Consider the following 13,758-nt stretch of genomic DNA (forward strand, 5'->3'; position numbering starts at 1 on the left):
CGTGGCACGGCTGCCAACTCCGCGCCGTGCCAGGTCCCAGAGGCGTTCCCCTCCAGCTCGGAAACCCGCGGTGACTTGACGGAGATCCTTCCAGGCCCCTAACGTCAGGACTGGGGGACTCTCACTAGGGGCGGAAACCAGTCCTGTGTGCCTAAGTACGTTTGTTCCCGCTCTGGTTTTCTACGGGAGAGGAGGATGATCTCACCGGAGCCCAAGTCAGAAACCCCTCTACCAAAGTGAGGTCTCCTCCGTTTAAACCACCCGGCGGGCTCCGGGATGCAATCGCTGCAGGTAGGGCCTTGGCGCAGGGCCTGCAGCCGGGAAGGGCCGAGGGAGAACACAGCGGATCCCTGCCTCCCGCCACCCTGCAGAGGGCTGCCAGTTCACCGATGATGGACACCCCTTTACCCACGCTCAGGTCGGACAGTGTTTTTCCCCGTTTTAATCAGAACAGGATGAACTCTGTTAAGTGAGAGAATGGACAAAGAACCCTGAACCCCGATTTCAGGCCGTCACCATATAAATCTGGGCGGTAAGGTAAAGTGGAGGCAAACTCGGTTCTTGTTCCAGGTACTGCCCAAGCCGCCCACCTGGCACTCCATCCTTCAAGAACTCTACCGAGCGGGCTCCGGGTGCAGGAACACACCACATTTAGGCCTCCCTGCAGGTGGTGATAAATGCTAAGAAGCAAATAGGCCCAGACCTATTTTAGGGTGGCCAAAAAAGGCATGTCTGAGAAGAGCAGTAGGTCTGGGGAGGGCAAGTAGTGGGTGGAAGGATTACTACCAGGTGGAAATTAGAGGAAACTCTAGTGTTTATTAAACTAGCAGCTTTATTGCCCATTAGGGTCCCTGTCTTCACTTGAGGAGGTTTCGAAGTGCTTGAGGGAGGTAAACTTGTAAGAAATGATGGAGATCAGGGAACAGGCCTTGAGAATCCTGGATTGGGGTCACGGTGAGAGTCTGGTCAGCCTGGGAGGCAGATGCCACAAAGGTCAGGAGCGGCTCAGCCTCTGGCCGCTGTGCTGCACCGGTTGGTCCTCCCAGCTCCTGGGTGACCTGAGCCTCAATCGCCAGCCATGCTGTTGTGCCAGCAGTGCCTCCACCTTTGTCCTTGGTCTGCTGCTGCAAGCGTCGCCGGGCCCGCCGCCGCCCCTGCCACACTCGGTGCCACAAGGCACAGCGCCAGCTCACTGAGGACAGCAACACTCCCTTCCCTGTCTCAGCCCAAAAACCTTCTCTGGCTGCATCAGCATCAGGGCCTTGAGGCCTCTGCTCTGCCAATGCTGCATGTCCTGGTTGTCCCTCCCCTCCAGTAGCTAGCTGCTTTGTGGTCGTCTGGGGTGGCTCCCCTGGCCGCCCAGAGCTCTGCACCCAGTCCTGCACCATCTCTCCAACCTCCACAACCATTTCCTCCACCCCATCTTCACTGTGGTCCCTGACACATTCCTGCTGCTCTTCCAGCCCCTCCTCACAGCTTTTTTCCTGTCCGTCTAGTTTCAATCTTTTGTTTGTCCCTCCCTGAGGAGACTCCTCAGGGCCACCTCTGTCAGACCGCAGTCTCTTGGTTCCCTGTTCTATATGACACCCCAATGCTTCCCTTAACACCCGGGCCAGGGTGGCAGTGAGCTGGGTGAAAGGAGCAGGGGGTAAAGGGATGGGTGTTGCAGACAACAGGGAACTAGGGGAGCTGGGCTGCAGAAGGGGGAGCAGCCCCCAGTCCCGACCCCGGGAGGAACGGCGCTGGAACTGGAGACTTCGGCAATAATTGGCTGCTGCTCGGCAGCAGTTCTGTAGCCGCCCAGCTACGCGGCTGGTCACGTTGGCTGCCACGTTGTGACTCAGGTCAAAAGGGTCCTGGAGATTCATGGGGCCAAGGCGCAGGCCCTCCCAGCGATTAGAGGGCAGGCCCCCTGCCACAGGCAGTACCTGACCCTCCCGCAGGGACAGCAGTGAGCCACGGAGATCCCAACAAGAGACGCAGGAGAAGAACTGGGCTAGCAGAGAACCTAGAAGAGGAGGAAGACCAGGCAGAAGGGGTTACTCAGAGGTCAGAACTGAGACAGGTCTGCACTAGAGGCATTCTCTTGGAAGGACTTTCTTTTCCCTTCCAAGTAGCTCAGAGAAGTGTCTGCAGCCAAACTCCTCTGATCTCTAAAACAAGAGGTCCGGCCTCTTGCCTGTGCCCCCAGCAACGTCCTTCCCCAGATGCTGCTCCTTTCCCTCGCTGGCAGTGTAACCTTGAACAAGCCACTTAATTGCTCCAAGGCATGGTTTCTTCATTTGTGAAATGGTATTAACAATACTAGCTATCCCATGAGAACTATGCTGTGAGAACCATGCCTGACAAACTAACTGACGGATATATAATCTACAGCAGTGATTAACATCATTTATCAATCCTCTACCAGCTTCAAGTGCCAGGGTGGCTCAGAGGCTGAGTGTCTGCCTTTGGCTCAGGGCGTGATCCTGCGGTCCTGGGATCCAGTCCAGTTTCGGGGTCCCCACAGGGAGCCTGCTCTTCCCTCTGCCTATGTCTCTGCCTCTGTGTCTCTCATGAATAAATAAATAACATCTTAAAAAAAAAAAAAATTCCTCTACCCGCCTCCCCAGACTCACTGAGGGGCTCCTTATTGGTGCTGGGCTCCAGTCTTGAGGCATCCCTGGGGAAACTACAGTCCCAGCCGTCCACCTCCACCTGCTCACCTTCACCTATAAAAGGCAAAAAGGTGAAGATCAGCTTGGAAGCAGAAAGATTTGGAAGCAGAGATCTCATTCCTGGGGTAGCTCAGTGCATCTAAACAAAACAAGAGGAAAGCTGAAGCTGACAAGATAAAGGTGGAGGCCAGGCTGCTGTACCTGCTTTCTGGGTGAGCTGAGACACAGTAGGCAACACAGGAGGTTCCCTGGTCTGAAGGAAATAGATCACGAGCAAGGTCAGGGCGTAGTTACTGAGGAGGGGGCCGCTTCCTAGATAAACAATAATTCCAGTTATGCTGGAGGTGCATCTAACACCTCCACGCTGGTTTTCTCAACCCTGGTTCCTGTGCCTGCCTCCCCTTCCCTCCATGAACCCCTGCCTTTGCCTCAACACCGGCTCAACCCCAAGTGTCCTGACTCATTCTCACCTGACAGCCCTCGACCCTGAGCCCAACAGCGGAGGGTGTACACAAGAGGCCGAACTCGCTCATCCAGCTCAGAGCAGAGACTCAGGAAGCGAGAGTTGTGCAGAGCCAGCCTGGAACAAAGACAAGGGTGTGAGTGGTGCGGAACCCTTTGAATCCATTATCCTAGCTCTTGTCCCAAGCTTGCAGGACGGGGCCTGCAAATAAGGCCGAGAGAGGGTTTTCCAAGTGTCTGCCAACGTGGGTCAAGTGAAAAGTCATGCAAAAGGAAATCAAAACTGGGAAACACTGCATCCTTTAGGGTATTGGAGAAGGCTGTAGTTACAAGACAGCTCAAATTGCCTTTCATATGCAAAGAAACAAAGCGAGGGAGGGAGAGAGGGAGAAAGGAAGTGGGGGAGAGGGTGGGAAGGGAGAAAGTGATTTGCATCTAACTCAGCATTTCCCAAACTTACTCAACCCTAAAACTTTTTCCTAAATCCCCTAAAAAAAAGTATTCCAAGGAACACACTTTACATTCATGAAAGTGGATGTGAGACAGGAGACAAGTGACAGAAAGTGGGATGGGACCCAACAAGGATAACCTCAGCAAGTACAGGAGCTCCCCACACCAGGGCCCCCGTCTCACCCACCCCAGAATACTCAGCTGGCCTTCCCACCCACCCCCTAAACAAAGGTACCGGTTACTGAGGGAGACGTCACCATGAAGACCTGAAGGCCGATGACAAAACTTGACCACAGGGCGTCTGGCAGAGGGTACAGTCTGGACTCGGTACACTCCAGGGACACAGCCCCGAAGAATGGATCCCACCAACTCCAGCATTGCTGCCCCCTCTGGTTTCTCCCCCTTCAGGGCCTCTGCCAGTTCCAGGGCCTTCCCCAAGTTCCCCTCTCCCAGGTCCTCCTGCAGTGGTGAGGCTGGAGGCAGGGACTGGGGAGAGGCGAGGGTCTCAGAGGCCAAAGCAGAGTCTGGAGTCTGGGGTGCCAGGGAAGAGGAAGGAGTTTCAAAATCCAGGGCTTCTGAGTCTGGAGGAGAAGGAGGCTGTGAATCTGGAGGGGAAGCTGGGGTACAGGCCAGGGCTTGAGGATCCAGTGGTGATGCAAGGGCTGAGTCCAAAGATGGAGACTCTGGGGCCTTTGGGGCTGGCTGTGGATAGAAATGAGCTCAGTGAATATTCACCTCTCATGCTGTCCCCCATTTGGGCAACATCCCCCAAGATCTATCATTACTGCTTATGTGCCAGGCCCTGGTCCAGGGGTTTTATATATACGAACTCTATTTCACAACCTCTTATTAAAATTAAAAATAACGTTTTAATGCCACAAAATAAATGGTCTGTATTCTACCAAGATGTCACTGTCATGAAAAGACCAAAGAAGGCAGAGGAACTGTAAAGGAGTCTGAGGGGGACAACACAAGCCTGCTGGTGGGCAGCTGATGAAAGCGGAGGATGGGCTGCAGACTAAAGTCTCCTAACATTTTACGCTTGCATAAGGTAACATGTCTGTCCTGCGGCTGTACACAAGGATGCCTTTTTGTTTCCCTACTGGACACTGGACTATGACAGGCATCATGTACACAACCTGCCCTCAAATGATTCTGAAAATATAAAGTGTATATGTGTGCATGTGTACATACATAGGGAGAACGATAAAACAAATTTATTTTTTAAATAACCCATTTTGTGGGGTGCCTGGGTGGCTCAGTGGGTTAAGCTCTGACTCTTGGTTTCAGCTCAGGTCATGATCTTAAGGTCGTGAGATCAAGCCCTACATCAGGCTCCACACTCAGCAGGGAGTCTGCTTGAGATTCTCTCCCTCTGCCCCTCCCTCTACTCAAGTTCAATCTCTGTCTCTGCCCCCCCCCAAATAAATAAATAATCCCTAATATAACGCTTTTTGTAAAGTAGGGAGTATATGAAAACTGTACTTTTTGCACAATTTTGCTGTGAACCTAAAACCACTCTAAAAAACAAAGCCTATTTAAAAAATACTAACAACCACCTTATTCCAAAAGGAGATCTGTATATTAGATTTTAGAAAATAGACAAAAACATAACCCCAAAATTACTTCACTGTATCTCTTTTCATATATTTTTCCCCAAAATACAGTATATAATACTGTACACCGTTTTGAAATTTTTTTTTCCTGTTACAAATGCCATATATCCTGTGTCCATTAGCATTCATCCTCTCTAATGACCACCTAATACATTCACATTTCTCTAATCACAATAACCCTTTTGGGTGGGTTCCATTATCCCCATTTTACAGATGAGGAACTAAGGCACAAGAGAGAGATCGTGCTGGCACAGAGTCACATGACCATTCCCACTGACTCTTCTTTTTTTTTCTTTTTAAAGGTTTTATTGATTTATTCATAGAGACACACAGAGTGAGAGAGAGAGAGAGAGGCAGAGAGAGAAGCAGGCTCCATGCAGAGAGCCCGACGTGGGACTCGATCCAGGGTCTCCAGGATCACGCCCTGGGCTGCAGGCTAAACCACTGTGCCACCGGGGCTGCCCCCCACTGACTCTTCCAAGCTGCCTCCCTGGTCACTCACCTGAGACTCTTCCAAGTCACCCAGATCCAGGAAGAGGTCAAGATCACAGCCATGGACATCAAAACTATTTATGGAAGAGCCAAAAGGATGGACCACGCAGCCTGGATGCCGAGCAGAGAAGAAAGGTTGAGTGACATTACAGAGGAGAATGGGGTGGAAGAACATAGTGGGACATAAAGAAGGAAGAGCAGCCAAACGCCCGCAGCTGAGGGAGAGGGGTGGGGGATGTAGACTCAGTGGAGGGAAGGGCAGGAAGGGCTCACACACGGTAAGGGAGGTGACTCACCAGGGAAGAACTCCATGAAGACCTCCTGCATCAGGGCCACCACGAGGCTCCGAAGCTGCCGTTCAGCCTCAGACAACTCCCTCAGCCCCACAAGCTTCACCATTTGTGCCCCCACATCAGGGGCCTCAGCTAGTGCTTTGGCCAGCTGGTGGCTGTCAGGGGCTGCTCCTTTGGGAGATTTGGAAGCTGGGCTCTGGAACTCTTTCTGCTCCCGTGGCCGGACCCGCAGGCGATGTCCTCCTAGGCTGTGCTGGGGCTGTGACAAGACAGCTTCCCGAGTCTCTGTGTCCCCCATCTCCACGATAGCAAATACGCCCTAGCAAACCACAAAAAGGGCAGGGATCATGGTTTTGGAATCCAGAATCCAAATATGTGGTTTGACATGTGTGTCATGAGTGAGATGGGGACCGCCTATAAATTGGGAATATTTACAGAACAGGGAACATGTTTAGAAAAACAATTCTCAAAAAAAAAAAAAAAAAAAAAAAAAAAAAAAAAAAAAAAGAAAAACAATTCTCTCCCTCACTCCTATTCCACATATTTTACTCTCATCCCAGTTTGCCTCTGAAAATCCCATTTTACTTATTCTATTCTCCCCTACTCTTGCCAATGACATGATTTCACTTCTTATACTCTGAAACATCCCCTAATTTCCCCTTTTAACTTAATTAGATTCTATTAGCGGGAACCTGGTGGTTCAGTGGTTATACATCTGCCTTTGGCTCAGGTCATGATCCCAGAAGTCCCGGAATCAAGTCCCACATGGGCTCCCTGCTTCTCCCTCTGCCTAGGTCTCTGCCTTTGCCTCTCTCTATGTCTCTCATAAATAGATAAATAAAATATTTAAATTTAAAAAAACATTAGGGATGCCTGGGTGGCTCAGCGATTGGGCGTCTGCCTTTGGCTCAGGGCATGATCCTGGGGTCCTGGAATCGAGTCCCGCATTGGGCTCCTGCACGAAGCCTGCTTCTCCCTCTGCCTATGTCTCTGCCTCTCTCTCTGTGTCTCTCATGACTAAATAAATAAAATCTTAAAAAAAAATTAGATTCTATTAGCACTGATTTAGAATACATATAATGAATGAACTGTGCTTGGTGGAAATATAAACATCCATTACCTTGAAGAGACTTCCTATCTAGAAATAACAGCAACATGGGGGTCCCTGGGTGGCGCAGGGGTTTGGCGCCTGCCTTTGGCCCAGGGCGCGATCCTGGAGACCCGGGATCGAATCCCACATCGGGCTTCCGGTGCATGGAGCCTGCTTCTCCCTCTGCCTGTGTCTCTGCCTCTCTCTCTTTCTCTCTCTGTGACTATCATAAATAAATAAACATTTAAAAAAAAAAAAAAGAAAGAAATAACAACAACATTACAGTGTGATGCCATGATCTAGTAGAGTGTCATGACATTCATGGCAAAATGTTAGCAGGAGCAGGAAAAATATGACTGCCTCAGGGCAAAAGTCCATATTCTTTTATATTCTCTTCAGTAGTAAAGATAGAGCCTCGTCCTGCTTATAACCAGGGACTGAGTCAGCCAGGCACCCCAGTAACACACTGTCTGGGTTATTGTAGCATACCTTGTTATAAGTAGGTGACTCTTTGGCTGGCCTTGTCTTTGTACACACATTTCTCTCAAGAACCCCATGGAAGGCATCGGGGAGAGCAGGAGTAGCAGATTCAGAAGCCTGCATCCCAGCCACTTTTTTTTTAAGATTTTATTTATTTATTCATGAGAGACACAGAGACAGAGAGAGACAGAGACAGAGACAGAGACAGGCAGAGGGAGAAGCAGGCTCCATCCATGCAGCAGGGAGCCCGATGCGGGACTCAATCCCAGGACCCCAGGATCACGCCCTGAGCCAATGGCAGGTGCTAAACCGCTGAGGCACCCAGGGATTCCCCCAAATAAATAAAATCTTAAAAAAAAAAAATCTTAGTCATTATTGTCAAAATAATTAGAAGGCTCATAAACTTGAGGTTTCAGTTCCGAGAAAAGGTCATTCTCGACATTTGAAAAAAATACAAATAAAAACAGACATACTAAAACAAACAAACAAACAAACAAAAAACAGACATACTGAGTTTTCTGGAGAAGGAATCTGCCCACCCAATACACATTCTCCCTTTCTTTCATACTAATAGAACCCCGATTCTTGGGATCCCTGGTGGCTCAGCAGTTTGGCGCCTGCCTTTGGCCCAGGGTGTGATCCTGGAGATCCAAGATCGAATCCCACGTCAGGCTCTCCGCATAGGGCCTGCTTCTCCCTCTTCCTGTGTTTCTGCCTCTCTCTCTCTCTCCTTGTCTCTCATGAATAAATAAATAAAATCTTTAAAAAAAAAACAAACAAACCCCGATTCTCGTAAGGGCAAGGTGTCCAACTAAAATATTTCATTTTGGGACACCTGGGTGGCGCAGTGGTTGAGCATCTGCCTTTTGGCTCAGGGTGTGATCCCGGAGCACGGGATCGAGTCCTGCATCGGGCTTCCTGCATGTATCCTGCTTCTCCATCTGCCTGTGTCGCTGTCATTCTCTGTGAGTGTGTGTGTGTGTGTGTCTCATGAATAAACAAAATCTTAAAAAATATATATTTCATTTCTCAGGCTTGCCATAGCTAGGGGTAACCATGTAATAGAATTCAGGCCAATGAGATATAAGAAGTCTGGGCAGCCGGGGTGACTCAGCGGTTTAGCGCCGCCTTCAGCCCAGGGCCTGATCCTGGAGACCCTGGATTGAGTCCCACGCCAGGCTCTCTGTGTCGAGCCTGCTTCTCCCTCTGCCTGTGTCTCTGCCTCTCTCTCTCTTTTTGTGTCTCATGAATAAATAAATAAAGATCTTTAAAAAAAAAAAAAGAGAGAGATAAGAAGTCTAATGACTTCCCAGTTGTGTCAGGGACAGATAGTTTCTTTGTGTGGCTTGAACTTAAGTTTGAGGAAGACTTCAGAAACTTGAACTTTTAAACTCAGGTTTAAGAGGAGCAACGAGGGGATCCCTGGGAGGCGCAGCGGTTTAGCGCCTGCCTTTGGCCCAGGGCGTGATCCTGGAGACCCAGGATCGAATCCCACATCGGGCTCCCGGTGCATGGAGCCTGCTTCTTCCTCCCCCTGTGTCTCTGCCTCTCTCTGTGTGCCTATCATAAATAAATTTAAAAAAAAAAAAAAAGAGGAGCAACGAAATTGCAAATTCCATAGGCATGGGATATGTCTTACATAGTTCTGCTCTCTCTGAGGACTTTACCTATGCCAGAGAAGATGAGAAGAAATCCCCATCACACACTGTACAGCTGCGCTAAAAGTAGCCAGCAGGGAAGTTGACCTATAAATACTGTGAGCACATTAAGTTATTTATTTATTCATGAGAGACACAGAGACAGAGAGAGAGAGGCAGAGACACAGGCAGAGGGAGAAGCAGGCTCCATGCAGGGAGCCCGACATGGGACTTGATCCCAGGTCTCCAGGATCACACCCCAGGCTGAAGGCTGCGCTAACCCACTAAGACACAGGGGCTGCCCTGTTTTTGTGTCTTCTTGACCTACATTTTTCCCCTCCTCAGAAGTCAGACTTATTCCTCTAACTAATAATTGCATTTTATTTTGATAGATTCTGTTCTGCTTCCTATAATTTTCTTTTTTTAATAAATTTATTTTTTTATTGGTGTTCAATTTATCAACATACAGAAAAAAAAAGTGTTTTGTTTTGTTTTGCAAATTATATGATTGTCTTTATAGAAACCCAACAAAGTCTGTGGTTTTTTAAGTAATTCAGCAGGTTGCTAAATATTAGATCAATATGTAAAGTAATTATGATCCTTTCTACCAGTAATAGATAAAAAAAAAAGTAGCTTTTACAGTGGCAACAGAAAATATGAAGTACTAAGGAATAAATCTAATACAAGTTACTAATTATAAAACTTTACATTTAAAGATATCAATAGGGCAGCCCCGGTGGCTCAGTGGTTTAGTGCCGCCTTCAGCCCGGGGTGTGATCCTGGAGACCGGGGATCAAGTCCCACGTCAGGCTCCCTGCACAGAGCCTGCTTCTCCCTCTGCCTGTGTCTCTGCCTCTCTCTCTCTCTCTCGTGAATAAATAAATAAAATCTAAAAAAACAATAAAAAATAATAAAGATATCAATAATGAAGACATAGCATTTTTATGGAAAGATTCAGTATAAAAGACCCAATTCTTCCCAAATTAATCTATCATCTAACACCAATGAAAATATTAATAGGCATCAGAAATAGGCATCAAAACTTCTTCAAAACCATAGTTAAGTGAGCCAGCGTGTCACTGATGCAAGGATACATAAACAGAAGAGACCACCCCCCCACACATGTGGGCTCTGGGAAAAGATCTTTTCCTGGAAAGTAAAGAAAAGCAGGGGAAAACAGTCAGACTCAGCTGGCATTAGCCTTTTATACTCTGTCCTTCAGCCTGCCCCTTTTTCTCACCTGAAGATGTGCAAGCAGTATTATCACAACTAGGAAGTGAGAACCACATGCCCAATAATGACAGAGCAGGAGAAAAGTCAAGTCCCAGACTGCCCAGGTCTGGACTTCTTGTTAAAGAAAACAATTAGGAATGCCTGGGTGGCTCAGCAGTTGAGCGTCTGCCTTTGTCTCAAGCCATGTTCCTGGGGTCCTGGGGTCCTGGGATTGAGTCCCACATCGGGCTCCCCACAGGGAGCCTGCTTCTCCCTCTGCCTATGTGTCTGCCCCTCTCTCTCTCTCTCTCTGTCTTTCATGAATTAATAAAAAAAACTCTTAAAAAAATAAAGGAAACAATTAAACCTCTTGTGTTAAAGCTTCTGTAGTGGGACACCTAGATGGCTCAGCAGTTGAGCATCTGCCTTTGGCTCAGGGCGTGATCCTGGTCCCGGGATCGAGTCCCACATTGGGCTCCCAGCTAGGAGCTTGCTTTTCCCTCTGTGTCTCCGCCTTTCTCTGTGTGTCGCTCATGAATAAATAAATAATAAAATTAAAAAAAATAAAGCTTCTGTGGGTCAGTTGCCAAATGTGATCTCTAAGAAAAACACACCCAGCCCATCCTAAGAGAAGATATGGGCTGCCAAAGCCATTTGGGATCACCAAAGCCATGCTTACATAACCAGAGCACAAACTGAGAACTATAATATGATGATACAACACAACAGTAAAACTGAACTTTTTTTCAAAGGAATAAAGAAGGTTTATTTCGTTTTATTTGCCAAATATTAACTGTTGACTTAGTACTGGGCACTGTGTGTAGACTGCATTTTTTTAAAGATTTATTTGAGAGAGAGGGGGAAGAGAGAGAATCTTAAGCAGACTCCACATTTAGTGGAGTTTTGGCAAATAAAACGAAGACAATAAATTAATGATCCAAAGTCCCCCAATGACTAACTCTGGCAAACTGACAAATCCAAGCAGGAGCCGGGGAGGTGGGAGTTTGGGGCAGGGCAGGGGATGGCAAAGGCTCACAAAGCTGAATTAGCCCAAGTACTGTGGTGTCCATCAAGGACAAGCCACATAAGGCACCAGCTGAAACAGGGCTCCTGGTTTCTCTCTCATTTCTTCTTGTACGTGGCACACCTGAGTCATTCTTTACCCCAAAAGCCATTCACTCTACCTTGTCCTTGTCCATGACGACACTCGCCACAGGTCCAAATGCCTGGAAGTACTGAGTAAGCTGAGCAGAATCCACATCCCGGGGAAAGCCACTGACAAACACACTTCGAAGTCCCTGGGCTTTTCGGGCAGCTCGTAGTTCTACTAGGTGTCGGTGTTTCCGGCCTCCCAAGTGGGCGTCTAGGCTGGGTCCTACAGAGATAATTGTGAAACAAAAGTATCCAAATCACTCTATCCAAATGTACCCACCCCTTGACTTTACCTAAATGCATACCTAAATCTTACCAATCCTTCCAAGCTACAGAAAGGGTGGCCTTTGAATAAACCAAGTCCTGCCTCTTTTCACCTCCCTCTCTTGTCCATTTGTCCACATAAGGTATTCTCTCTAAGTAGTTCCCAGGACAACTAGCTACAAATTTTTCTTAAACCCTTGGGATCCCTGGGTGGCGCAGCGGTTTGGCGCCTGCCTTTGGCCCGGGGGTGCGATCCTGGAGACCCGGGATCGAATCCCACGTCGGGTTCCCTGCATGGAGCCTGCTTCTCTCTGTCTCTCTCTGTGTGACTATCATGGAGAAATAAATAAAAATCTTTAAAAACAAAAGAAAACCCTCTCTAAGTGCTAGGTAAAGCAACACCCGAAAATTATTTTTAAAAATAAATAAATAAATAACAGGAAACTTATCCAGATCATATTACAGAAGAACTAAATAAAGCAGGACCCTAGACGTCACGGATGGTCTCTAGGTATGGTAGAGAGATTGCAAGTGCATGGTCTGAGGTCACACTGCTCAAGTTTAAATCCTAGTTCTGGGATCCCTGGGTGGCGCAGGGTTTAGCGCCTGCCTTTGGCCTGGGGTGCGATCCTGGAGACCCGGGATCGAATCCCACATCGGGCTCCCGGTGCATGGAGCCTGCTTCTCCCTCTGCCTGTGTCTCTGCCTCTCTCTCTTTCTCTGTGTGTAAATAAATGAAAAAAAAAAAACAAAAAACAAAAAAAAATAATAAATCCCAGTTCTGGCAAACTGTGTGAGATCTTGGGCCAGTCACTTAACTTCTCTGTGCATCAATTTCGTGGGCCACAAAACGAAGATATGGATACAACTAACCACAAGGGCATACACATATAGAACATGGGAAAAGTTAGCAATTATTATTTTTGTTAAATTCTGGGTCAGCTGTTTGTTGCCACCGATGAATATGTGGGGCCAGAAAAGACTATCTTGGATTTTTGGCTTGCCCTATGGGGCAAACGGTGATAGTGACACACACACACACACACACACACACACACACAAGGATAGAAGCTCCTGTTTAGGGAAGATCACGACTCCAGACTTCAAAAGTGGAATCTGAGGTTTCATGGAGTCCTGCGTGCTGTCCTACAAGAACACTGTCTACTTTGCCAAACCCACCTTCTTCCTAGTCATGCACGCCATGCTACTCCGCCCGTCTCTGCCTTTGGGTCGCTCCTCTGTAGGGCTTCCCTGAGTTAACCGCGACTTTCTCTGTGATCCTACGGCTCTCCAGGTCTCCACCTCTGAATCCCCTCACCCCACCCGAGAGCCTAGAAGAGTACCAGACACAAAGGTGGCGTCCAACAGGCGACGGTTAAAGAGGGAATAAGAGGGATCCCTGGGTAGCGCAGCGGTTTGGTGCCTGCCTTTGGCCCAGGGCGCAATCCTGGAGACCCGGGATCGGATCCCACATCGGGCTCCCGGTGCATGGAGCCTGCTTCTCCCTCTGCCTGTGTCTCTGCGCCTCTCTCTCTCTCTGTGACTATCATAAATAAATAAATAAAAATTAAAAAAAAAAAAGAGGGAATAAGAATGAAACGTTCGTTGTGGAGATTTCGGATGCTGGGAAGGAGAGGGAGAAGCGGCAGGACTTCCGCCACTCTGCAGCCCCTTGGTCTAGGCGGAGCGAAAACGGAGGCGAGCGGCCCTACCAACCGACCTGCCAAGGACTATGCCCTCCACCTCTAACCCTCGCTAGGACCCGAAGACGAAAACTCACAACCACCGCTTACGGTTGGCTGTAGTAACGTGGCAGAGGCAACAGCGGAAGCCCCCACGAGGCAGCGACTGGACATCCGCATCCACCGCCGCCATCGCGACTCTCCCGACCGCACACCACCACTGCGGCCCCCACCGGAACTCACGCCTACAAATCGCAGAGCGCTTGGAAGC

General features: G+C 48.6%; 1 protein-coding gene and 1 long non-coding RNA gene across 4 annotated transcripts; one reads left to right on the forward strand and one right to left on the reverse strand.

Annotated features, from left to right (window-relative positions):
- The first annotated feature begins 297 nt into the window (after positions 1-297).
- LOC140612271 (uncharacterized) lies at positions 298-6,432 on the forward strand. Of its 2 annotated transcripts, XR_012013553.1 has the most exons (3): positions 298-3,256; positions 3,801-4,620; positions 5,488-6,432. It is a non-coding gene; the product is annotated as an uncharacterized lncRNA (long non-coding RNA). The 2 variants fall into 2 exon arrangements; XR_012013554.1 differs by lacking the exon at positions 5,488-6,432 and having other exon boundaries at positions 298-3,254; positions 3,801-4,122.
- Positions 813-13,757, reverse strand: TUT1 (terminal uridylyl transferase 1, U6 snRNA-specific). Of its 2 annotated transcripts, XM_072789465.1 has the most exons (10): positions 13,599-13,740; positions 12,985-13,136; positions 11,574-11,764; positions 5,974-6,289; positions 5,688-5,788; positions 3,805-4,271; positions 3,128-3,237; positions 2,859-2,969; positions 2,619-2,711; positions 813-2,008 (listed from the first exon to the last, which is right to left on the reverse strand). In XM_072789465.1, the coding sequence occupies exons 3-10, from the start codon at positions 11,586-11,588 to the stop codon at positions 858-860; spliced, it is 2,364 nt and encodes a 787-aa protein (XP_072645566.1). In that variant the 5' UTR covers positions 11,589-11,764; positions 12,985-13,136; positions 13,599-13,740; the 3' UTR covers positions 813-857. The 2 variants fall into 2 exon arrangements, with proteins under 2 accessions (XP_072645566.1, XP_072645565.1); XM_072789464.1 differs by lacking the exon at positions 12,985-13,136 and having other exon boundaries at positions 13,599-13,757.
- Position 13,758: the final 1 nt, after the last annotated feature.

This window comes from Canis lupus, chromosome 21 (genome assembly GCF_048164855.1).
Source record: "Canis lupus baileyi chromosome 21, mCanLup2.hap1, whole genome shotgun sequence".
Classification (NCBI taxonomy): domain Eukaryota; kingdom Metazoa; phylum Chordata; class Mammalia; order Carnivora; family Canidae; genus Canis; species Canis lupus.